We start from the raw sequence: 27,215 nt of genomic DNA, 5'->3' as shown, positions 1-27,215 counted from the left end.
ATGCATAAATAATGAAACTTGTCCAACACATAAAACACCGAAATTTTAATGACCAGCGAATGTAATTCAGCTTGTTTAGATCACTTTAAGATGATGTATTCAGTAAAATTTCAGATCTTTTGATTTGCAGTAGTAAATAAAAACAAATCAACAAGATAAAACTGTTAAAAATAGGGTCCAATATTTCCAAAAATAGAAAAATGCACCAGAACTTGAAAGTTTCAATTTTAGGGCTTTTAGAGAGTTTGACTCGGCAATTTTCAGAACTGATATGTTTATTACAGCAGTCATTTAAACACGGATCAGCAAATTAATCAAGCTAAAAATAGATGCCCAATATTTCCAAAAATAGAAAAAATTCCCAGAAATTGAAAATTTCAGTTTTTAGCCCTTATTAAGTATTGGATTCAGAAATTTCAAAACTGCAGAAAATTTCCATTATGCAGAAAAATCCAGGAAGCTTAAATGTTAGATCTAGAGGCCAAAACTCAAATACCCAAGAGGCCAAGATTTGTGAAAATGTAGATTTTGCAATTTTAAATGACTTTGACCATTTAGTTTGTGATTTTAGGGCCTAATTATTAGTAATTTGTTTGTTGTAATAAAATTGCAGAAAACAAGGGCTTAGAGGTCAAACCCTAGGCCCAAGGCCTTGAAGATCCCATTGTTGAAAATCGATAAAACTTTGGGATCACTTTGCTGCTTGAAAAATAAGAATTTTGAGACCTTAATCCTACAAAACCACCAAGTATTTAGCTTTAAAATTTTAGTTTAGGGTTTTAGGTCAATTTTGGGGCAAAAGAGGCCAAGGATTGGAGAACAAGTCTAAGGGAAGCAAATTTGCGGGGATAAATGGGCTAGGACGATAGATCGGGGCACAATGATGAAGAATAGGGCCTCAAAGGGCCAACAGTAGGCCTAATGAGGCCAATGTTTGGGAAAGAGAGGGTTGAGGGGCTAATGGCAAGGCTTGAGGCCTAGGGCCTAAAGGCCACAAAGGAGAGGCCGCAAGCCCTTAGAGGGTTGTGGCTTAGGGAAAGAGAGGAAGGAGGGTTGAGAAGGGAGGCCGAGAGAGAGAGAGGAGGAGGAGGAAGGGAGGCCGAGGGAGGAGGGCCGAGGGGAAAGCAAAGGTTGGGGAGAAGGAGCAGAGGCTAGAAGGAGGGCCGAGACGGGACGGAGGGCAGAGGAGGCCTCACGGTGGAGGACGAAGGGCCAAAGAGGAGGCCGCAAGCCCTCAAAACCCCACAACAAGGCCTAAACAAAGCCCTAAACCAAGACGCTGAAGGGAGGAAGGCTGACGTTGAGGCCTAGGAAGGCAATCCGGGCCTAGAAGTCCTGAAAAGGTTGAAACCCTTGCTCAAAATATTTATGCTTCAACTCCTTCGATTTTTTTCCAAAAAAAAATTCCGTAGGGAACCTACAAAAATTTCCAAGAGACTACGTCTTACCCTCAAGGGCTTAGATCTAGGTCTTCTCCCACTTTATTTCTCAATCTAACCAGGAAAAAGGAAAATAGAAACACCCAAACCCCAATATATACCAAAATAAAACTAAAACCCCAACCAAAATTAGAAAAATAATTTACAAATTTAAATTTACAAAATATTCATGGGTTTTCAAATGGATTTTGAGAAAATAATTTTTTATGATATTTTTTCCTTGAAAGAATGGCTAAAATGCTTCAGAAAAATTAATGTTCACTATAGCCCAAGTGAAGATTCATTCCACCATATAAAAACTAGAGATCCAAACAAAGTAACCCTTGCCCACAGTCTATGAACTTAGAGACCAAGGATTGAGTACCTGCACACACTATGCTTTATCTCAAAATAAATATATAAAGCACCACATAGGAAGCCCGTAGTCAATACATACCATAGATCAGCAACAAGATGTAATATCGCCTAATATTTAATGTTGATTTAATTACTTGTGTTGGTAATGTTGAAGAATCTAGGGCAAACACAGTTAGGTTGATTCTTCTTATACATGATAACAATTTGTGAAGTGTTGATGCATTTTTATCTTAGCTTGATGTTACTTCATTATTAACATATGTGAGTTAGCTTCATCAAACTGCTATCAAAACAAAAAGAGACAAGAACACAAGTGATTGGCTTTCTGCCAGGGCCAAAACCTCTCCCTCTTGGAGAGGAAAACCCATGCGTAAATTCTTCTTATAGAGATTCCATTGACGAATACCAAGACCAGGACCCTTGACACAATCTACCTCTCCAAGACCAAGACATCAATCCTCTTTCTAGCCATTGCTGAGATCATCATCATCACTGTTGCTTACACTGATGTCATCATAGTTGCACTACTACTGCACTTTTAACTGAGATCATCTTTGTTGCTTTCTTCACCAGGACCATAGTTGTTGTGTCTTCATTGAATCACCATTGCTGCAACATGGAGGCCTTCACAACAGTATTACTGAGATCAGTTGCTAATGCATCTCTTGCTGCACTGAGATCATTGAGACAATGAGATCACTGATATACAAAATCATGATCTACAACTACTGTGATTATGGTTATATCAGGATCAAGACTGTGATCCTTGTCATTGCTCCTTGTAGCACGTCAAGTTTGCATCATAATAAATCTGAGAGCTATTGTATGCCAGGATCTCTGTTATTATGGAAACTCCTTCCATGGTTCTGCCGAGATAATATAGATCTTCTTCATACAACCCTAACCATTGCAATACATCACGTTGAGGCTGCTACAGGTATATCATAGTGAAGACAGTAGTAGATCACACACTAAATTATCTACTCTATCCATCCGAGGGCATCATCTTTATCACAGGTATGCCGAGAGGAGGCTGATCTAGGTTCTGCTGCTCCTTATACCCATCCGAGGAGGCAGTTGAACCCTAGATCTATCCCACAGAAAAATGCGGCTTCCTTTTCTTTATGACTGCAGCTCCATGCCTGGACTGCGGCTCCAGCAACCTTGATTGTGGCTTCATTCCCTTGACTACAGCTCCATTACCCTGACTGCAGCTTCATTACCCTTGACTACGGCTTTGTTACCCTTGACTGCGGCTCCCTTATGCGAAGATCTCAAAGGTATATGTGAATTCTTTCTTGCCCATTTGCGGATACCCCAACAAGGTATTTATAGTGGTTGTGTACATATAATTGAGCCGACATTACCTTATGAACCGACATGTCTATGCTTCAAGCTGACATGAAATATATTAATACATTTAATTTATTTATTTGGAGCCGACGTGAACATCTCCTTATCGTTTTGCTTGCAGACTTTGATAGGCTTGTTTTGAGGCATTGATCTTGGTCTTGGAGGGTTGTTTTGACAACATGAAGACTTGTACATATTTACATAAATTCACATGACATGATTCTTTGATTTATAAATAAATCCTAAAGACATCAATAAGAAGTCTTTGACCTAGTGACATGTCCGCATGGGGTAGCTCAAGTGGCAATGGTCGTGGAAATGAAGTCTCACCGAACTGGAGATCTTGGGTTCGATTCTTGTGCTACCCTCCCTGGAAATGGGGTGAATAACGGACATGTAAAAACTCGAAAATGAGAAGGTCCCACCTAAGCTTACAAAAAAAAAAAAGTCTTTCACCTAGTGACACTTCTTGCTCATGAAACTCATGTAGCAAGATTACAAAGATAATTTATTTCCTTTTTATTACATCAAATACAAAGATCATGTCATTATGAAGACTGAACCTAGTTACACTTTCTTCAACAGGTAAGAATGGCGATAAAGCCATGAAGGTACATTGGATAAATTTTTGTAAATAAGTATTTATGTTATTAATAAAAATAAAATATATTTTTTATGTGCTTGGAGAAGACACATGAGAATGAGAATTGCTTGCCAAATATGGAAAAAGAATCTCATTGATAAATGTGATTGGATAAAATCTTCATGATAATGATTCTAGAAAATTTCTAGATAAGACTAAGGGGGGGGAGATAAAAAAACCCTTAGCAGTGCTTAGATGAAGAAAGATGCTAAGTTGGTTGCAATTAAAGCACCCCGTGAAAAAAAGGCGGGCTTTAAAAGAAAAAGCCTAGGCAAGTGGGCAATAAAGCCCATAAAAGTGGGACACCGCTGAAAGGGAAACGGTATCATGAAGAAGGGTATAAACTACCGATAGAGAGAATCAATGGGGTTGTTGATTCTCTAGCAAAAGCACTCTTGGCTCGGGGGGAACTGGAGGACAATTCGAGGTTGGGTGGTCCGTGTCTTGCTCCAATGCAGATTCTACATTGAGCACGACTTCAGTTTTCTTGTTAGATCTATCAATGTTACTATATAATTGTGTTATTTTACTGGCACTTATGTAGCCAGAATAGTCAATGAATTTTTAATATTAGAATACTTAGAATTTACTGAGAACTGTTAATTAACTAGCTAGAAGTTAACGGTTAGAAAACTGCAGTAAGCAAAGACTAAGTTGTTGCTAGGACTAGGAAAGGAATAAAACCAATTAAACTATATAAGTTAGACGGGATAGCATAGATCTTGCTTTCTTATGTAAATTATTTGGGTGTGAACTGGTAGTTAAACCTGCATGGTTAAATTAGGTAGTGATATTGATATAAGTGGCACAGCCCTGAAGGGTAATGGAAAGTCAGTAAACAAAACAAAATAGAGCGGTTATCTGTAATTTGACAGATAACAACACATGTAGAAGGATATGAGTGTTGAAACTTCATATATATCAACGCATGTATTAAAATATGAGCATTATGGTTTAATATATATAACCATGCATGCAACAGAATTTAAGTGTATGCTTTAGGTGTAATTTGAGGATTATCATGATGGGCACTAACACAATACATCTATATGGATAAAAGAACTAGTCTGGAAATACCAACAGAATTCAGGAATATTCGAAGCAAGCGATATCCAGAGAATTAGGAAATGTAGGAACAAGGGGAACCTTGAAATTCTGGAATTAAAAACCAGCAGACCTATCTTAATAAATTTCTATACCTGTTGATACAATACCGAGGCTACTAGCGTATACTTTCCAGATTTCTCAATAAGAAGATAAAGTTTGAAATTGAAGCTACAATGCATACAAGAGGCCTTTAAATAAAATAATTAGTGACTGAGTTAGAAGTACTAATAAAGCGAAACATATGCCTTTCGATTTGGGCAACCACACAGGCGACTTGAATTCATAATCACAACATCCTTACTCAGGCTCATCTCACTGGTGATAATATACAGACCTAAGTTGCAGGAAATGCAGGTACAGAGGGCGTTTCTGCCAGGAAACGAAACGGAAACGCGTTTCGGCGTACCATACGGCCTGGAAACGCGTTTCGGCCGTACGGGCACGTTTCCCGAAATGGAAACGTGCCCGTACGGCCGGAAACGCGTTTCCAGGCCGTACGGGCCCCGTTTCCCCAAAAAAATGACTTGTTTTTTAAATTTTTTTTTTTTCTAATTAGTTTTTAAATTTTTTTAGGGTTTCTAAGCTGTTCTAGAAACCATTTCTAAAGTTATAAAAGAGCAGTGCCTCTCATTCTCTCATCACACTATTCAGCAAGGAGTTTCTCTTGGAGATTGGCAGTTGTTTCAGTAGCTGGTGTTTTGAGCAGTGAGCAAAGTAGATTTCAGCAGTGGGAGAAAGAGATTTCAGCAGCAAGAGAAGGAGATTTCAGCAGGAGATTTCTATAGCAGCAGATTTGGCTCAGCTACAGCCATATTTCTCTTCTCTTTTCTGGCATTTCCGGGTAGTTTCAACCACAGAAAATTAATTTGGGTAAGCCACATTCATTTTGTTAGTTTTTTCTTACTATTTCTTCAATTTTTCTAGGGTTTATGCAGCTAAATTGCTGAAAAACGTTTTTTATTTATAGATTTGTTTTTTAAATTTATTTTTGCAGCAGATTTGGCTCAGCTACAGCCATATTTCTCCTCTTTTCTGGCATTTTAGGGTAGATTCAGCCACAGAAAATTAATTTGGGTAAGCCACATTCATTTCTTAGTTTTTTTCTTACTATTTCTTTAATTTTTCTAGGGTTTATACAGCCAAAAATATGAAAAACGTTTTTATTATTTACAGATTTGTTTTTTTAATTTATTTTTGCAGCAATGGCTTCCAGCCAAAGTGCAGCTGCAACTTCAAGCCCTAGGGCCAACCCAAGGGCTGAATATTATCCTCTTTGGAGGCATGTGACGAAGCTTCAAAAATGTGGAGGTGGTGGCTCATGGGAATGGCGATGCACTCTTTGCAATAATACGTACAAGGGCTCCTACCCAAGAGTGAAGGTGCATCTGTTGCATGGAGGAGGACAGGGGATTCTGGGTTGCACAAAAACATCAGATCCGTTGGTAAGGAGGGCATATCAAAGAGAGCAAGATGAGGCGGATGGTACTAAGAGAAGGCATGATGAGCATACTCAGGCTACATCTAACATTGAGCCAAGGATTGTAGTTGAAGCAAGAAAGAGGAGAGCTGGTCACACTCAAGAACATGAACAAGCAGCACCCAAACATACCAGAGGCTCAGGGGCATCCCAATCAGTTCAGGATAGCAGAATTGCTAGATTGGTGAATGTGCAAGCAAGAGAAGAAGCTGATTCCAGAGTGGCCAGGTGCATTTATGCATGTGTTATCCCATTCAATGTTGTTCGCTCTCCTTACTGGCAAGATATGATAAGGGCAGTTAACAAAGCTCCTCAAGGGTACAAGGGGCCCAACTATGAGAAAGTCAGAACCCAGCTTCTCAAAAATGAGAAGGAACTTGTGGAGGACGTTTTAGCTCCAATTCGTTCTTCCTGGAGTAGCTCTAGGGTTACCATAGTCTCTGATGGTTGGACAGATATGAGGCGCAGACCATTGATAAATATCATTGCCACTTCCCCCAAAGGAGCAATGTTTATCAAGGCAGAAGACTGCTCAGGAGAGGTGAAAGATGCACAGTTCATTGCTGATGTTATTATAAAAGCTATTGAACAAATAGGGGCTAACAGGGTGGTGCAAGTTATCACGGATAATGCACCAGTTTGCAAAGCTGCAGGTTTAATTATTGAGGGGAGGTATGACCACATCTTTTGGACACCATGCATTGTCCATAATCTGAATCTGATCTTAGAGGAGATCGACAACAAAGTTTCCTGGATAAAGGAAGTCACAGGGGAAGCAAGGGAGATTATCAAATTCATCACCAACCACCACCAGTCTCAGGCCATATTTCGAGAGTACTCCAAATTGGAGTTGTTAAAAGTTGCTGAGACAAGATATGCCTCAAACTTCGTGATGTTGCGCCGCCTTGTTGAGGTTAAGCATGCATTAGTTTCTATGGTGGTGAGTCAACTTTGGATTGAGTGGAGACAAGCAGATTCAGAGCGGGGATCTATGGTGCGTAGATTGTGCCTTGATGAGGATTGGTGGAGCAAGGTAGATTTCCTGCTAAAGTTCGTACCCCTGCATTTGAGCTTCTCCGGAGTGCTGACACTGACCAACCTTTCTTGGGAGAGGTATATGATGGCATGGATTCCATGGTTGAGAAAACTATGGAAATCATTTCGCAGGAGTCTCCACAACTTCTGTTTGTTGATGATCATTTTGCTGGTTTGATCAAGAAAATCATTGTTGACAGGTGGAACAATTTCAATACACCATTGCACACTTTAGCACATGCTTTGAACCCCAAATTTTATGATGAGGAGCTTATTGCTAAAAGCAATGGGAAGAGGAAGGCACCCCATAAGGATAGAGAGGTGGCTACTGGGGTGAAAAAAGCACTAATGAGAATGTTTCCTTCTCATCTACATAGGGAGGTAAAGGAGGAATTTGCCAGTTTTGCTGCAGGAATAGATGATTATGCAGATATATCAGCTTTGGAGGAGAGAAGCACCATGAATCCAGTTAGGTGGTGGATTTGTCATGGAGCAAATGGTGTACATTTGCAAAGCCTTGCCATTCGTATTCTTTCACAAGTGGCAAGCTCTTCATCAGCAGAAAGGAATTGGAGCACTTATGGTTTTATTCATTCTGTGAAGCGCAATAGGTTGGGCTCACAGAAAGCAGAGGATCTTGTTTATGTGCACTCCAACCTTCGCCTTGCATCTCGTAGGGGTCCAGAATACAACAGTGGTCCTTCTAAAGAATGGGATGTGGATGCAGAAAATCCTGATTTGGATCTCTCTCTTGCTGCCCTGAATATTGAGGACGATTCTGGAAGTGGAATTGGTGCATCATCTTCTTCAGCACCACCATCCACTGTTGAGCATTCTGCTGCTTCTATTTTTGATGAGGATTGTTATGATGAGGATTAGTCTTTTGTGACTTGTCTCTATAGTTCTTGCAGCCTTATAGTCTTTATTGTACTTGCAGCCTCATATACTAATATAAATAAAGGCTGATTTTGGATTTTCCAGTTCCTATATTTTTATTTTCATTATGTGATGACTCATGAGTAAATGTGATGTAAATTTAATCTTAATGTTAAAATGTTTAAGTAAATGTATCATTAATGCTTTATGATTGCACATATATATATTAATAATTTTTAAATGTTTTTAATATATATATATATATATATTATATATATTATTATATATATTCGCGTTTCCCAGTTTCCAAAATTTGGGGAGGTCGCGTTTCGTTTCGCTTCCGCGCTTCCCCGTTTCGTGCAACTTAGATACAGACAAACAGTAAACTTGGCACGAAGGCCTGTGTCAGCATATGTCTTAAATAACAGAATTGGAAATCGGTTATATATGAAGCAAAAATTTTAAATAATAGAAATGGAAAATTGTTTATATATGGGAGTAATCGAGAGTAAAATAAGATACATAGGCCTATCGGTGTGTCCCGTGAGCTACTCTTATACAATCAAGCACCATAGATTAACTTAACCGGTCATGTCTAAGAATAGGCATCATAAAATCGACAAAGTTTAGCATAGCATCTATACCATTACACCACCATCCTTGAATTCGCAGGGGACATAACAAACCCCATAATCTTTAACCAAAATAATTACATTTTCCATAACAGCACACCGAATTGTTACATATGTCCAATAGTTCAAGTAACAACCTCAGGAAATTATCATGACTACTATTGGAGAGACCTAGTTATCATGTCTAGGGTAACCAAAGCAGAAAGGTAAAGATAAATTGTAGCAACAACCCTGTGTCGGTACAAGAAAAATGTTTAGCCCAAAAATGGGAATGCACCCAAGAGAAACACTATAGAATTAACTCTCTCCATAGAGAGGCCAGAAGTGAAAATGAGCCAAGCCATAGTTGTCAATTGTGCAGCCATGAAAAATGGGGCATGAACGAATGAGGGGTGTGTGCATATGACAGGCAACAGAGGCCTTTAGCAAATTAACAAAATAACAGAGAATGTAAGGCATGATGAATAGATATACACAAAGAAAAAAAAATAAACAAATACTTACCACTGAAATTCCCTTAAGTGCAAGCGGTTAGAAAGAATAAAACAAATCACGCAGCAACATATCGGTCGTCTGAACTTAAAATAAGAAAAGTTGCTCCAAAATTTGTCATGGGAAAATGGCCAGAGAAGGGAGTCAATCTTGCTAGCGTAAGTCACAGGATGGCTACCCTTTGCGCTCAAATTCCACCAACAAGCGGTGCGGAGGAAGCAGAGAAGTGCAATCAGCCTAGTTGCGTGACCATAGGAATAAGTACAGAGGAGACAAAATGAAACCCTTTGACTAGAAAAAAAACCCCAGAAAGGAGTGAAGGGGTCAACCGCCGCGTAAACACCAACGGAGGTGTTGAACGATTATAGCATGCTCTCTAGCTACAACAAAAGAGAAATACCTCACAGTGAGGGACACGACTAGAGAAAATCCATTTTTCCCAAGAAGGGGCAAGTGAGAGTGCAGGACTACAAGAGTAACCCTCTGCCTCTAGACTCAGTAAGAGAACAACAAACCCGACGAATTACTGAGAGAAGTAGGAATTAAACCCTTAATATAAATATAAACCTCAATGTTGTTGCTAATCTAGACAACAAATACAAGAGTAATTTCCTCCATATCTAGTGCTCAGATGATAAATTACATACCTGGTAGCACTGAGGTGCTCAGTCGAATCACAAGCAGGAAATCCAACATCCAAGGGCTCGCATTGTTGACCCTGACGGTTCTTGTGTCCCTGCAAAAAAGAGGCCAACGCCTTTACACTTACAGGGGAGCAAATTACAAAACCCTGAATTAAAAAGAAATTGAAACCTAGGTTGCTAAACTTACCCTGCCGAAAATACACACGATTACATGGTAGCAATCTCGACCCTGAAGTTGAAGGCTGCTCTTGGAGGAAAGGGAGAAAACCCCGTCGTCGGTCAAATAGGAACCTGTGACAAGCAAGGGCGAGGGTTAACACATTAAGAATTCGGCCCAACATGCTCGAATGAGGCATCGAATTGCAAGAAATGCAGTGGTAAATACATATACCTGGAAAAAGGTCCTGGCAGCAAAGTAGCAAGGCATCTGTGCCAGCACCGGAGGCCAGCTGCTCAGAAGGAGCCAAAGGACACATTGTTGCCACCAGGAGGAGTAGCCAGCAGCGAATGAACCAAATGAGCCGAATGAGCAAAGGGGTACGAACTACAAACGGGTTAGCGTTAGACAGGTAAATCTGAACCGTTGGTGTCCCATCTCTCATCCTCACCGTCTACAGGCCACCATAACTATACACACTACTCTGGTCACGTGATTCGCACAGTACAGTCGCCAGGTGGAGGGAAGTATGAAGGCATATTGAGCAATGTTGCACGACTCGTATTCGTATAAGACTCGTCATGGCATTGACTCGTAGACTCGTATAAGACTCGGGAACGACCCTTATAAGACCCATATAAGACTCATCAAAATACAAAAAAAAAAACTTATAATGTGGTAAATTATAAGCACAAAAAAGAAACTAATGACAATTCCAATCCTTATAAGTTATAAAAACCACAATATATGCAATAATTCATAACATAATCTCATATCTATAAAAGTAAAACATAACATATTCGATTTTTGTAAGCAAAATATTTAGATATTGAATAAGAAAAAGACTCATGATTCGATAATTGAAATCAAAAATGTCAACAAGTTCAAAATTCAAATACATATGTCATAAATGATAAATGGTTGTCTCATAGCAATCTTGAGTCTCATCACTCATGGACGACCACGCCTAAAATAAGCCCTCGTGGAGCTAGTGCTAACATTGAAAGACTGAAGCAACTGTGAGGCAAGTGTATTTGGAGTCTCCATTTGAGATGGCAAACTAGAGAGATCCTCAGTCTCTTCATCAAGCCAACTCAAATCAGGGGCCTTCTCCTCCACAACCCAATCAAACTCTAAATCAATAGTATCCAATAAAATTGGATCTGTATCCTTTGGTTGCACTTGTTTTGTGAGCATTCGAAGGTTGTAGTAGATGAAAACCAACTTCTCCAACCTCTCATGCTCCAACCTGTTTCTCTTTTTGTTGTGGATGTGCTCAAACACTGACCAATTGCGCTCACAAGAAGAAGCACTGCAGGGTTGACTCAGAACTCTGATGGTGAATTCTTGTAATTGTGGTGCCTCAATGCCACAATCTATCCACCAATGAGCTGTAAAAAAATAACAACAAAGATTATCAGTTTGCAATGCCAAACATATAAAAGAGAACTAGCAAAATTACAAGCTAAGTTCTAACAATTTGCACTTACAAGGCATTTTCTTGTCCTTGAGACGTTGGCTTGAGCTGAATCCAAACATGTCAGATGCTTCCTTGTACATATCTCGTTGTATGCTGATTTTGTCCTGAATATCTAGACCCAGGAACATCTTCTCAATGCATATCATGACGCCTCTCATCACCTCGGGATCTCTTTGAATGCTAGACCCCTCATTATAGAATAAGCTCGGATTGAGATATGCTCATGCTGCATGCAATGGTGAATGTAGTTTCCTGTCCCACCTGGAATCAATAATTTGCCATATAGGGAGATATTTAGATTCATTTACCTTATAGAAAGTCTTGATGGCCTCTTTGGCCCTATCCATGCACTCATAAATATATCCCATTGCAGGTTTCTCTCCATCCATCAATCTCAAGACTTTCACAAGGGGCTCAATGAAGCTGGCAATCTCAATCACTTTGTCCCACAAACTATCAGCAAAGACAGATGTTTTCACAAACATTGCTTCTGGTTTTGTGCTATCTTTCCAAAATACCCATTACTAGCTACAAAACATTCTTCTCAAAGCTTGGTACCCATACAAAAGGCTTTGGAGGGAAAGAAAGTTTGTAGCAAACCGTGTGACAGCTGGGCGACTAAGCTCACCCTGTGTGAATTCCCTCATAAGGTTCAACACCCAAGCATGATTATAAATATACTTGGTAATATGCTTGCATTCTTGCACAACGTCTTGCACCCACTCCAACTTCCCAATGTCCTCTAGCATCAAGTCTATGCAATGGGCAGTGCATGGAGTCCAAAAAATGGTGGGATATTTGGCACAAAGCAACCTTCCAGTTGCCACATAATTTGTTGCATTGTCCGTGATTACTTGGACAACATTTGCAACCCCAACTTCCTCCACCACATCAGCCAACAATGAAAAAATCAAATGTGCATCTTTTACATTTGCAGATGCATCAATGGATTTTAGGAACATGGTTCCTTTAGGGCAAGCTACAACAAAATTTATTATTGTTCTACCCCTCTGATCTGTCCACCCATCAGACATAAGTGTACAACCTGTAAATTTCCATGAGCTTTTAATGCTCTCCAATTGTTCCTTGACACACTCAAGCTCCTCATCTAGCTCTTTCCCCCTAAGTGCATTATAAGATGGGGCTTTGTATCCAGGGCCAGCACATGCAATGGCATCCACCATGGGCTGATAAAAATAAGACTTTGCATAGTTGAATGAAAGACTGTTATGGTACCAAAACCTCCTCACTGCCATATCTGCCTCCTTCCTCTTCTTATCATTGAAATTGTCCACGGTTAGTTGAGATCCTGGAGTTGTATGAGGATTGAAGAAGGAAGAGGTTATACTCCTATTTGCCATAGCAGTTGAAGAGGAGTTACCAATACCTGGACTTTGAAAGTGTGTTTCACTCTGAGATAAAGATCTACATATCCCAGCAATCTCATCCTCCCTTCTTGCCCTCTTAGAACTTGCTTCTTTAATGGATTCCAAAGCATCTACCATTTCAGTAGTGACTTCATCAGGGCAACTTTGAAAACATCCCACACCATGCCCAGGAATTTTGGCTAGGTGGTATTTCAACCTATTTATGCCTGCATGCATTCTGGCATTGCAATAATTGCACTTGATATTGTGGTCATTACCAGGAATGATTCGTTGACCATGTGCCCATGCAAATCATGAGACTGTCTAAAGCCCTTTGGTGGCATGGTGACAAAATCTGGAAGAAATAAAAATAAATTTAAATATTTTTTTGTTTTTAATTTGTTTTTTGGTTTTGAAATTTTTTTATAATTTGCAAATTTTTTTGGTTGTGGCTGAGTTTCTCAGCCACACAGGGTCAATGTGTGGTTGAGTTTCTCAGCCACACAGGGCTGCTGTGTGGCTAAGAAACTCAACCACACAACGACCCTGTGTGGCTGAGAAACTAAGCCACAGGCATTCCCAAATAAACAAAAAATTTGCAAACATAAAAAAACAAAAAAAAAAAATGAATACATGGAAAACATTCTAACTAGGTTCATGAAGCCTACCTGAAGCTCAGTCTGATCCAATGAAGCCTCCTTTAGCGTCCTCCAACAGCTCCTTCATGCTCCTTTAGCTTCACTCTCAAGTTTCAACACTCACATAAATTAGCCAAACACTCAAATGACAAGTGAATGAGAAATGGAAGGGAGAGAGGTGCTTATAGGGGTTCGATCAGGGTTTAATGGGCTACCCGCGGGTTTGATGCGGGTAGCCGAGACTTATACAAAACCCGTTGGGTAAGGGCCTAGACTACGGGTTCTATGCGAGTGACCCAGCCCATTATTGGACCCGTCCTTACCCTCGGGTTTTATGAGGGTCGTGCTTCACTGGTCTAGAGGTTTCGAAAAAAATAGCGCCATGCCTATGGGCCACATTAATTGAGGTGCCAAAGGTCATTATCAAAGGTAAAACATAGGAGGAGGCTCTAATACTGCCCTTGCCTACCTTCCGAACTGCAAATGGTAGTATAAGACTATATCTATGTTACATGAGAACCGCTCCCGAGAAGTGGGAAACCCGTTCTAATGGCTCTTGCGCTCCCGCGATCTTCGGAACTGTATGGGAACATTCCTTTTTCAGCGGGAGCTACAACAGGAGCTCAAGAAAGTTCCGGGAGCTTTGAAGACTATTTTTTTTGGAGTTCCAGCGTTCCCTGGTATTGGGCAATAGAAAGCTTGTAGAGAAATATGTTGAACTGCCCACAAAACATGAGCCTATGTTGAAACCTTCACAGGAAGAAAGGCCAAAGACATCCTTAACACCGATATCCTTAATTGAGAAACTGGAGCAATACCTTGATGGGTTAAGGAAGTGTGTGGCACCTCGATGTAAAGGCGATATCTGGGATGTCATGCAGATGAGTATTTCTTTCATTGTTTATGTATATATATCGCAGAAGATTGTGTGCATATTGTATGTGGCAATCAATGCTTAAACATTAAAGTTGCTTTACTTTTTCTCTTAAGAATAACTAGAGAAACATATGTAAAATTGTTCCTTATTTTTAAGCCAAATTGTTTCAAAGATTGGTCATGTGTCAGAGAATTGACAATGAACTTGACATTTTAATATTTTATATATATAAAAGGGAGAGACACCCAGAGAATATATTTATATATATGAGAGATTATATATTTATTATTTATATATTTAAATTGATTTTAATATTTGAATATTTTGATTCAATATTAATTTTAATTATTATATAAATTACATAATTAAAATATATATATATATATATATTATATAATATTATCGCTTCCCATTAGCCATTTCCTATAAATTTGGGGGAAACCTCTAGTCATTCCCGACACCCGTACCCAAGTTCCCAATGTTCCCACATTCCAGAAACTCATGCAACATAGGACTATATGTATGAACATTGCACCAAGACAATGGTTTCAAGATATACAAGTAATACCCTTAACTTTAGATATAAAAATATGGAGTTGTCTTTAGTGCGACTTTTTGGACTTTCCGGTGTCGAAATCCGATGGAAAAATTTGAGGTGAAATCTTGATTTGTGTTATTTAAACTAATTTTTTGACTATATATATGGATTCAGCACCCTGGAAAACCCCTAGGGCACTTCGATTGCACAGGATTACCCATCAAGCTTGTGATTTCAATAAATTCCTGCCAGATTTTAGAGAAATTTGACCGGAAAAACCCACTGTAAAAGCTTCCAAAAAGTCACACTAAAGACAACTAAAAATATTGGTAAGATCAACAGGGTATTCACTCAACCTTAGTAGTGCTAGCAAATTAGTCATCAAAAAGACCTTGGACCGAGAAGTGTTTTTTAGAAGAAAAGGAACAACAAATAATTAGAGAACTTGCAGTAAAGTAATACCATGGTAAATCTCCTTATCTTGATAAATTACATAATACAAAAGAGAAAGAAGTACATGAGAAAAAAAAAATTGAGATTGAGGGTATGTCACAGATGGTATCAGAGCTCAGAAACACCACTAGGCCCAGGGACTATCAAAGGAATAGGAAAAAAAAACAATATGTTTTATAAAAAACACACACACAACGAAATTCCATAGAAAACTAAATTTGGAATCTGTGTAATTGCAAGGTACAAGAGCGATCAGATTCAACGACATCATGGCTGAGGAAATTCCAGCCAACACTGGAAATGCATATCTGTATGTTGAACTAGGGGAAGGGGTCACCACAGCGAATGTCCAATTTCTGGAGGTCATTAGGAATTTGCAACAGGAACTAGCACAGTTAAGGAACAACAATGAACGGTTGCTAAAAGCCAACGAGGAACAAGAGAGAATGATCAGAGGGCTAACTAAAAAGTCAAGCCATAGGACAGTGGAACCTGAAATGGAGAAAAGTGGGAAAAAAGGCACAGAGTCAGAACCATCCAAAAGTGGGGGGGAGTCAGATAGGACCTACCCCAGAAGTCAAAAGAAGAAGAAGCAAACTGAATTGCAGGGAGAATTCTGGAAGATAAAACCCCCTACGTTTGATGGGGAAAAGGAAGAGGACGTTGAAGCATGGTTACTAAACATGACCAAATACTTTCAAGTTTACGAGTACGAGAGGAACTTGAAGGCCAGATTGGCCATTTACCAGCTGCAAGGTAAGGTTTCTCTCTAGTGGGAAGAGGCTAAAGGGGTGCATTTACTTGAGGAAAGGACTGTGTCATGGGAGGAGTTCTAGAAATGGTTTAAAAATCGATACTTGAGTGAACAATATTATGATGACTGTGCCAAGGAATTCCATGAACTGAGGTTGAGATAGCTCATGATGGATGAATTTGTGGTAAAATTTACAAATTTCTTGCGATATGTGCCTTATATTAAAGAAGAAAAATCTAAGGTACAGTGTTTTGTGAACTGTCTACGTACAATGTACAAAGAACGGATTGAGTTTGGCAATCTGAAAACAATGGAAGAGGTTGTCAGGAAAGCTAGACTATGTTACCAGAAATTCAGAAGTATGAGGGAGAATTCTAAATTTTGGCCAAATAAGGACAAAAGTAAATCTATCATTGGCACAAAACAGCAAAAGACCAGGATATCTGAAAATTTTGGGAATGTTCATCAACGGAAAAAGTTTAGCAAGGGGAATACAAATCAGCCAGTACAGTCACAAGCTGGATCAAAAACCTTGAATCCAGATGGGAAGAAGAACAGTGGAGGAAAAGAAAGAGAACCCCTTAAATGTTGGGGATGTGGTGAACCTCATCTATTGAGAGACTATCCCCATAACCCCAGATTTGTGCACAATATTCAAGTTATGCAAGAAGCTACCATCATGAATGACATTGCTCGAAATATCCCCAAGATAAGTGTGGCCTTAGAAGACAGACAAGCAGAACATCAATCAACTATGATTGAAATCAAAGGTATTCGCTCCAACCGACCTATTTATGTTTTAATTAATCCTGGGCCTAGTTTAAGCTATATTGGACCTCAGATAGTGGAAAATTGTGCACTAAAAATTGAGAAATATAAAACTATGTGGATGGTACAGTTAGCAACTGGTACCAAGAGAAGAGTAAGCATCCAAGTAAGGCAGTTCCCCTTAGACGTAAATGGTTATTTGACCACCGTAAATTTAATTGTTATTCCTCTATGATCATATGAAATACTAATAGGTATGGATTGGCTTGACAAACAAGGAGAAATAATAAATTGCTTAGTGAAAATAGTGAGTTGTGTGAATCTGAAAGGACAAACATATATCATTCAAGGGGTTTCCAAGCCCATATCAGTATGGAAAATTTCATCCATGCAAATAAAATGGAGTGCACGAAAAGGTTGTCAATTATTTTTGATTCATGTGGAAGAGGGTAGCCAGCATAGGCAAGAGCCATCCTTAGATACTCTACCCATTATTAAGGATTTCCAAGATGTTTTTCCGGAGGAGATTCCCAACCTATCGCCACACCAGGACATAGACTTTAACATTGATTTGATACTCGGGGCAGCCCCAGTGTCTAGAGCACCCTACCGGATGAGTCCACCTGAGTTGTTGGAACTGAAAATGCAGCTACCGGATAAAGGCTACATTAGGCCTAGTGTGTAACCTTGGTGGGCACCGATATTGTTTGTTAAGAAAAAAGATGGCATGCATAGAATGTGCATCGACTACAGACAGTTGAACAAGTTAACTATCAAAAACAAGTACCCATTGCCTCGTATTGATGACTTATTTGATCAAGTAAGAGGGACAACCGTATTCTCAAAGATTGATTTGAGAACAGGATATCCCCAATTGAGAATTAAGCAGGAGGATGTTCATAAAACAGCATTTAAGACTAGATATGGAAACTATGAGTTTGTAGTGTTACCATTCGGCCTCACTAACACTCCATCAACTTTTATGCGCCAATGAACAACATACTCTAACAAGTTTTTGGATAAATTTGTACTTGTATTTATTGATGATATCTTAATATACTCCAAGGATGAGGATGAGCATAAGGAGCACTTGAAATTGGTGTTGCAAGCATTAAGGGAAAACCACTTGTATGTCAAATATAGCAAGTGTGAGTTTTACAAACCCAAAATACAATACTTGGGTCATATTATTTCTAAGGAAGGACTGGCAATGGATCCAGAGAAGGTAAAAGCCATGGTTAACTGGCCTACACCAAAGGATGTAGCTGTTGTCCGGTCTTTTATGGGATTGACAAGGTATTGCCGCCGATTTACTGAAGGGTTCTCCAAAATAGCACAACACCCCATTACATCTTTGCAGAGAAAAGGGGTAAAATTTGAATGGATTGCAGAGTGTCAAAAAGTTTTGATAAGCTTAAACAATTACTTACAATAGCTCCCATCCTGAAATTAGCGGATCCAAGTAAGGACTTCACAATTTGCACTGATGCTAGTATGGAAGGGATGGGGGGTGTGTTGCTATAGGATAACTCTGCAATAGCTTATGAGTCCAGGAAATTAAAGACCCATGAAAGAAATTATGTAGTGTATGATCTGGAGCTAGTCGTTGTCATTCATGCCTTAAAAATGTGGAGGCATTACTTCTTGGGAAAAATATTTATCCTAACAACAGACCATATCAATCTGAAATACCTTTTCAGTCAACAAGACTTAAATGCTAGACAAGCTAGATGGATGGCCTTTCTTAGCAAGTTTGAGTTTGACATAAAACACATTAAGGGGAAGAGGACAAGATAGTGGACGCCTTGAGCAGGCATGCCTACAATCTGATGGAGGTGGTTGTTAGTAAGATTAACACTGATTTTCTAGAGCAGATCCAAAGATCCATAACTAGTGACCCAAAATATATTGAAATCCAACAAAAATTACAGCAAACCGTGTTCCTGGTTATGCTGAAAAATTACTGATTTATAAGAACAAAATTTATATTGCTAATGTTCAAGATTTGAAACAACTGATATTTGATGAATACCATAAAAAACCTTATGTTGGGCACCCAGGTTACCAGAAAATGGTTACAACATTAAGACAAAAAAAATTATGGCCAAGAATGAAGAAAGAAGTTGTTGAATATTTAACAAAGTGTTTAGAATGTCAACAAGTAAAGGTTGAGCATCAACACCTGGCTAGGCTGCTAAATCCCCTACCTATTCCCGAATGGAAATGGGAAATCATTTCCTTAGACTTTATTATAGGGCTACCTAGAACAAAAAGACAACATGATTCCATCATGGTGGTGGTGGATACGTTGAGCAAAGCAACTCACTTTTTGCCTGTGCAATCCACATTTGGTACCGCACAAATTGCTCAAATTTTCATGAAAGAAATTTTTCGACTTCACGGAATACCCAAGATGATAGTATCCGACAGGGATGCTAAGTTTACCTCCAACTTCTGGAAGGAGCTATTTGGTGGCATGAGCACTAAATTAAAATTCAATACAACATACGATCCCCAAACGGATGGACAAATATAAATAACCAACCAGATTATAGAAGACATGCTAACAATGTACGTTATCGATCGACCAGCGAAATGGGAGGAATTCCTACATTTGGCTAAATTTACTTACAATGACAACTATCAGGCATCCATTAAAATGAGCCCTTTTGAAGCCTTGTATGGCAGAAAATTCCATACACCTCTTAGTTGGAGTCAACCAGAGGATAGATTGATTCTTGGGCCGGATGCATTGCAGGACATGGAGCAAACCATGCGAAGGATTCAACAGAATATTAAGGCAACACAAGACCGACAAAAGAGCTATGTAGACAAAAAGAGGTCACACAAAGAGTTTAAATTCGAGGACCATGTCTACGTAAGACTAAAACCCCAAAAAATTACATTAAGAATGGGCACTTCTCCAAAACTAGCCCCCTGGTTTTGTGGTCCATTTGAGATTCTGGATAGAGTAGGACCTGTAGCTTACCAACTAGCGCTACCCATTCACATTAAAGTTCATAATGTTTTTCATGTTTCCTTGCTTAAGTATGTACATGATAACTCTCATATTATTGGCTGGAAACTGTTACAGGTGGAACCCTAAGGAGACTTCATGGCAGAACGGCTCTGCATTCTCGAGTTGTCGCTTGGGTTAAAGTGCAGTGGAAGCACTATACTCCTGATGAGGCTACTTGAGAGCGAGAAGATGAAATGCATAAACATTTTCCAACACTTTTTCAGCGAAAAGTATCTATGAATTAAACACCGAAGACTGTGTGAATCTAAGGGGGGGAGGATCTAATATCCCCTAATATGTAATGTTGATTTAATTACTTGTGTTGGTAAGAATGGCGGTAAAGCCATGCAGGTACATTGGATGAATTGTTGTAAATAAGTATTTATGTTATTAATAAAAATAAAATATATTTTTAATGTGCTTGGAGAAGACACTCAAGAATGAAAATTGCTTGCCAAATCAGGAAAAAGGATTTCATTGATAAATGTGATTGGATAAAATCTTCATGATAATGATTCTAGAAAATTTCTAGATAAGACTAAGGGGTGGGAGATAAAAAAAACCCTTAGCAGTGCTTAGCTGAAGAAATATGCTAAATTGGTTGCAATTAAAGCACCGAGGGCGAAAAAAGAGGGCTTTAAAGGCAAGAGCCTAGGCAAGTGGGCAATAAAGCCCATAAAAGCGGGATGTCGCTGAAAGGGAAACAGTATCATGAAGAAAGGTATAAACTACCCATATAGGGAATCAATGGCGTTGTTGGTTTTCTAGAAAAAGCATTCTTGGCTCAGGGGGAACTAGAGGACAGTTCGAGGTTGGGTGGTCAATGTCTTACTCCGGTGCAGATTCTACATTGAGCATGACTTCAATTTTCTGGTAAGATCTATCAATGTTACTGCATAATTGTGTTATTTTACTAGCACTTATGTCGCCGGAATAGTCAATGAATTTATAACAGTAGAATACATAGAATTTACTGAAAACTGTTAATTAACTAGCTAGAAGTTACAGGTTAGAAAATTGCAGTAAGCAAAGACAAAGTTGTTGCTACGACTAGGAAAAGAAGAAAACCAATTAAACTATATAAGTTAGACGGGATAGCATAGATCTTGTTTTCTTATGTAAATTATTTGGGTGTGAACTGGTAGTTAAAGGTAGTGACATTGATATAACTGGCACAACCCTGAAGGGTAATGGAAAGAAAATAAACAAAAAAAAACAGAGTTGTGATCTGTAATTTGACAGATAACAACGCATATAGGAGGACATGCGCACTAAAACTTCATATATATCAATGCATGTATTAAAATATGAGCACTATAGTTTAATATATATAACCATACATGCAACAGAATTTAAGTGTATGCTTTAGGTGTAATTTGAGGATTATCATGACGGGCTTTAACACAATACATCTATATGGATAAAAGAACCAGTCTCGAAATACCAACAAAATTCAGGAATATTAGAAGCAAGTGATATCCAAAGAATTAGGAAATGTAGGAACAAGGGGAACCATGAAATTCTGGAATTAAAAACCAACAGACCTATCTTAATAAATTTCTATACTTGTTGATAAAATACCGAGGCTACTAGCATGTACTTTCTAGATTTCTTAAGAAGATAAAATTTGAAATTAAAGCTACAACGCATACAGGAGACCTTTAAATAAAACAATTAGTGACTGAGTTAGAAGTACTAATAAAGCGAAACATATGCCTTTCGATTTGGGCAACCACACAGGCGACTTGAATTCATGATCACAGCGTCCTTACTCAAGCTCATCTCACTAGTGATAATATACAGACAAACAGTAAACTTGGCACAAAGGCTTATGCAGCATATGTCTTAAATAACAGAATTGGAAAGTGGTTATATATGAAGCAACCATTTTAAATAATAGAAATGGGAAACTGTTTATATATGGGGTAATCGAGAGTAAAATAAGATACATAGGCCTATCGGTGTGTCTCGTGAGCTACTCTTATACAATTAAGCACCATAGATTAACTTAACCAGTCATGTCTAAGAATAGGCATCATCAAATTGACAAAGTTTAGCACAGCGTCTATATCATTACACCACCATCCCTGAATTCGCAGGGTACATAACAAACCCCGTAATCTTTAACCAAATTAATTACATTTTCCATAACAGCACACCGAATTGTTACATATGTCCAATAGTTCAAGTAACAACTTCAGGAAAGTATCATGACTAGCAATGGAGAGACATGGTTATCATGTCTAGGGTAACCAAAGCAGAAAGGTAAAGATAAATTGTAGCAACAACCCTCTGTCGATACAAGAAAATTGTTGAACCCAGAAATGGGAATGCGCCCAGGAGAAACACTGTAGAATTAACTCTCTCCATAGAGAGGCCAAAAGTGAAAACAAGTCGAGCCATAGTTGTCACATGTGCAGCCATGAAAAATGTGGCATGAACAAATGAGGGGTGCATATGACAGGCAACAGAGGCCTTTATCAAATTAATAGAATAACAGAGAATGTAAGGCATGATGAATAGATATACACAAAGAAAAAAATAAACAAATACTTACCACTGAAATTCCCTTAAGTGCAAGCAGTTAGAAAGAATAAAACAAATTACGCAGCTACATATGGGTTGCCTGAACTTAAAATAAGAAAAGTAGCTTCAAAATTTGTCATGGGGAAACGGCCAGAGAAGGGAGTCAATCCTGCTAGCGTAAGCGACAGGATGGCTACCCTTTGCATTCAAATTGCACCAACAAGCGGTGAGGGGGAAGCAGAGAAGTGTAATCAGCCCAGTTGTGTGACCATAGGAATAAGTACAGAGGGGACAAAATAAAACCCTTTGACTAAAAAAAAAAAAACCAGAAAGGAGTGAAGGGGCCAGTCATCGCGTAAACACCAACAAAGGTGTTGAACGACTGTAGCATGCTCTCTAGCTACAGCAAAAGAGAAATAACCTCACAGTGAGGGACACGACTAGAGAAAATCCATTTTGCCCAGGAACGGACAAGTGAGAGTGCAGGAGTACGAGAGTAACCCTCTGCCTCTAGACTCAGTAAGAGAACAACAAACCCGACGAATTACTGAGAGAAGTAGGAATTAAACCCTTAATATAAATATAAACCCCAGTGTTGTTGCTAATCTAGACAACGAATACAAAAGTAATTTCTTCCATATCTAGTGTTCAGGTGATAAATTACGTACCTGGTAGCACCGAGGTGCTCAGTCGAATCACAAGCAGGAAATCCAACATCCAAGGGCTCACATTGTTGACCCTGACGGTTCTTGTGTCCCTGCAAAAAGAGGCCAATGCCTTTACACTTACAGGGGAGCAAATTACAAAACCCTGAATTAAAAAGAAATTGAAACCTAGGCTGCTAAACTTACCCTGCTGAAAATACACACGATTACATGGTAGCAATCTCGACCCTGGAGTTGAAGGTTGCTCTTAGAGGAAAGAGAAAACCCCGCCAGTGGTCAAAGAGGAACCTGTGACAAGCAAGGGCAAGGGTTAACACGTTAAGAATTCAGCCTAGCATGCTCGAATGAGGCATCGAATTGCAAGAAACGCAGTGGTAAATACTTATACTTAGAAAAAGGTCGTGGCAGTGGAGTAGCAAGGCATCTGTGCCAATGTCGGAGGCCAGCTACTCAGAAGGAGTCGAAGGATGCATTGTTGCCACCAGGAGTAGTAGCCAGCAGTGAATGAACCAAATGAGCTGAATGAACAAAGGGATAGGACCTACATATGGGTTAGGGTTAGACAGGTAAATCTGAATCGTTGGTGTCCCATCTCTCATCCTTACGTCCACAGGCCACCATAACTATACAAACTGCTCTAGTCACGTGATCCACCAGGTGGAGGGAAGTGTGAAGGCGTCTGGAGGTTTCGAAAGAAATAGCACCATGCCTATGGGCCACAATAATTGAGGCACCAAAGATCGGTATCAAAGGTATAGTACATGTTGATAAAACATAGGAGGAGGCTCTCATACTCCCCTTGGCTACCTTTCGAACTGCAAATGGTAGTATAAGACTATATGGATGAACATTGCGCCAAGATAGTAGTTTCAAGATATACAAGTAATATCCTTAACTTTAGATATAAAAATATTGTTAAGGCTGATGGGGTATTCACTCAACCTTAGTAGTGCTAGCACGTTAGTCATCAAAAAGACCTTGGACCGAAAAGTATCTTTTAGAAGAAAAGGAACAACAAATAATTAGAGAACTTGCAGTAAAGTAATACCATGGTAAACTTCTTGTCTTGATAAATTACATAATACAAAAGAGAAAGAGGTACATGAGAAAAAAAAAATTGAGGGGATTGAGGGTATGTCACACAAGAACACCTCGAGTTGCACCCCAAAATCTTTTATTATAATAGAAAAAATAGTTCCCAGCAAGAAAATAGTTTACAAAATTTTTCAGCAGCAATTCTAGCCAGAGATCAAGATGACTACAGACTCAAATGACTCTCTAATTTATAGATAAATCCTCCAAATGGAAAAATAACGGCTAGTTTTTTTTATCCTTGTCAAAATAATCTTGGCTGTTGATAAATACTTCAAGACCTTTTAATCTTGCCCTTTGATTTCTTATTTTTTAGCAATTTTCGAATTTATTATTTAATTCCATTTTAATTAGCTCAAAATTAACTATTTAGAGCTAATTTCCTCAAAATTTTGACTTTGACTTAACCACCAAGGTCCAAGGGTCCAAGTTTTCTTGAAAAAGACAATATTCCCTTGGTGAAAGACATTTAAAAATTGATTTTTTCAAGACCCACAAATTTTTTCATTTGGAGAATTATTTTTCCAAGAAAATTTAATTTTGATTCTAATTAATTAATTTTCTGGCTTAAGATTTAATTTTATTTTTCCAGAAAAATTAATTAATTTACACATGAAGGGATTAATTATTTTTCCAACCCTCTAATACATATGATTTTTCATTTACAAGACACAAAGAGGGAATATACATTCGTCTTAGACCCTCAAGATACATAACCCATCTGCAACTCAATATGATCTAGTAAACCAAAATGATTTGTAGTAAAATAATTTAACCAATTAGCTTAAATTATTCCCAAACCACTTTTACATCAAACTCGACTAAAACACTAGGACTCACCTAATAATTCGACAATAAATTTCACACTAGCTTTGGGGATTTAAGCTAGAGGGAAAAAACTCTTCTGATTAGCCGTGTCGAAAAACACCAGTAGTCAGTGAAGTTAAAAAACTTCCTAGGATGGAATCCGTCATCAAATTATGGGCTTATCTAGGTTGTTACATAGACTCAAAGTTTTACCAAGATCATTTACAATATATAACTTGCAGAATGGGATCATTATGACACACGGACTGCTGATATGTGATCCGATCCTTGTTGAAAAAGTTGGTACTTTCGCTTCCTTGGAACTTTAACAATTTGAGTGCAACAGGTCCCATGCTCATCGCAGAAAGAAACTGTCCTGCTGACCCTGCAACACTCTAGTTATGACTCATTGCCTACTAAGTTTGTACCAGAGCCTCTTATCCTGTAACTCTCGGCCATAATATATGTGATGATCGAGGCTAAGCTCAACCTGCCAAGGTGACTCAGCAACACTCGCGCCTATCACTCCATGGTTGGCCCCAATCTTTTTGGTGACCCTACAAACCAACGTCATATTTGTTCACAATTAAAGCGAGCCTCCTCTCTTTTGACTCAAGTTTTAGAGACACGTGATCCAAAAGCATGTGTAGAAACTTTAGGCCATCCATATTGGGAAATGGCAATGAATGAAGAATATCGTTCCTTGATGCCAGATGAGACTTGGGAACTTGTCCCTTTTCCGAAAGGAAGAAAACTTATCAAATGTAAATGGGTGTATACAGCTAAGTATGCATCAGATGGAAGTGTTGAAGGAAATAAGTCCTAGTTAGTTGCTAAAGGATTCTCTCAAACTGAAGGAATTGACTACAATGAAACCTTTGCCCCTATTGCCAAAAAGAATTCCATCCACCTTGTTCTAGCCATTGTTGCCTCACATGGATGGGAGGTCTAGTAGATGATGTTAAATCCACCTTATTGCATGGGGATCTACAAGAAGAAATATACATGGAACAACCTCCTGGTTATGTTCAAAGTGACTCTAGACTTGTTTGTCACCTTAAGAAATCTCTTTATACTATATAGTATTAAACAAGTTCTCGAAGCTTGGCATGCAAAAATGCATGGCTTTCTTCTTGACATCAACTTCTCTAGATATCATTGTGACCCCAATGTCTACACCAAGAAAGTATGAAGCAATCCTATAATCCTCGTTCTTTATGTTGATCACCTTATCCTCACTAGTAGTGACCCTAAAAATTTTAACCCATGTGGAATCAATCCTTAAGAACAAGTTTGAAATGATAGACTTAGGCTATTTGCATGATTTTCTTGGTCTCCAAGTATTGCAAACCAAAGAAGGAATTTATCTTTCCCAATCTAAGTATGCATGTGACCTTGTTCGTCACGTTCTCATGGAAGATTGTAAACCAACCCCTTGTACATTTCAGTGTAGAGTCAAACTTGTTGCCACATGTACTACACCCAAAGTTGATGCCACTTTGTATCGTTAGTTAGTTGGTAGCCCCTTATATTTGACTCATACCGATCCTAATATTTCATTTGTTGTTGGTCTTGTTTCCCATCATATGCAAACACCCCATGAAAGTCATTGGAAAGTAGCAAAAAATGATACTTTGATATATCTGAGATATAGTTCAAATTGGGATACATTACAAGTTAGGGGGAACTCCTTTGTTAGTTAGTTTCACCGATTTAAATTGGGTTGGAAACCTTGATAATTAGAGGTCTATTGCAAGTTATATTTTTAGCCTTGATTATGGACCTGTCACTTGGGCTTGTAAGAAGCAGCAAGTTATTGCTCTTTCTTCAACATAAACAGAGTATCAAGCAGCTGTTAATGCATGTCAAGAAGTCTTGTCACTTCCATGGATCCTTTCAAAGTTTGGATTCCAATAGCAATATCCAACCATCCTCTAGAGTGACAATGAGTGCAATCAAGCTTGCCCAAGATCTAGTTCAACATCAATGAATCGAACACGTTAAGCTACAAATGCACTT

General features: G+C 38.7%; 2 protein-coding genes across 3 annotated transcripts in view; both read right to left on the bottom strand.

Moving 5' to 3' along the window:
• Positions 1 to 27,215, bottom strand: part of LOC149254463 (cleavage and polyadenylation specificity factor subunit 3-I-like) — a 146,250-nt gene that overhangs the window by 104,474 nt on the left and 14,561 nt on the right. The window lies entirely within an intron of this gene.
• LOC149254464 (uncharacterized) lies at positions 2,397 to 10,808 on the bottom strand. Its single transcript, XM_089460916.1, has 4 exons — positions 10,447 to 10,808; positions 10,243 to 10,346; positions 10,059 to 10,147; positions 2,397 to 2,469 (listed from the first exon to the last, which is right to left on the bottom strand). Exons 1-4 carry the CDS (start codon positions 10,655 to 10,657, stop codon positions 2,397 to 2,399), a joined length of 477 nt encoding a protein of 158 aa, XP_089317042.1. The 5' UTR covers positions 10,658 to 10,808.

This window comes from Pinus tabuliformis, chromosome 7 (genome assembly GCF_031772625.1).
Source record: "Pinus tabuliformis cultivar Carrire ecotype Pingquan chromosome 7, CPIR1, whole genome shotgun sequence".
Classification (NCBI taxonomy): Eukaryota; Viridiplantae; Streptophyta; class Pinopsida; order Pinales; family Pinaceae; genus Pinus; species Pinus tabuliformis.
Note: the sequence above shows the minus strand (reverse complement) of the source record. Positions and strands in the feature narration are given on the sequence as shown.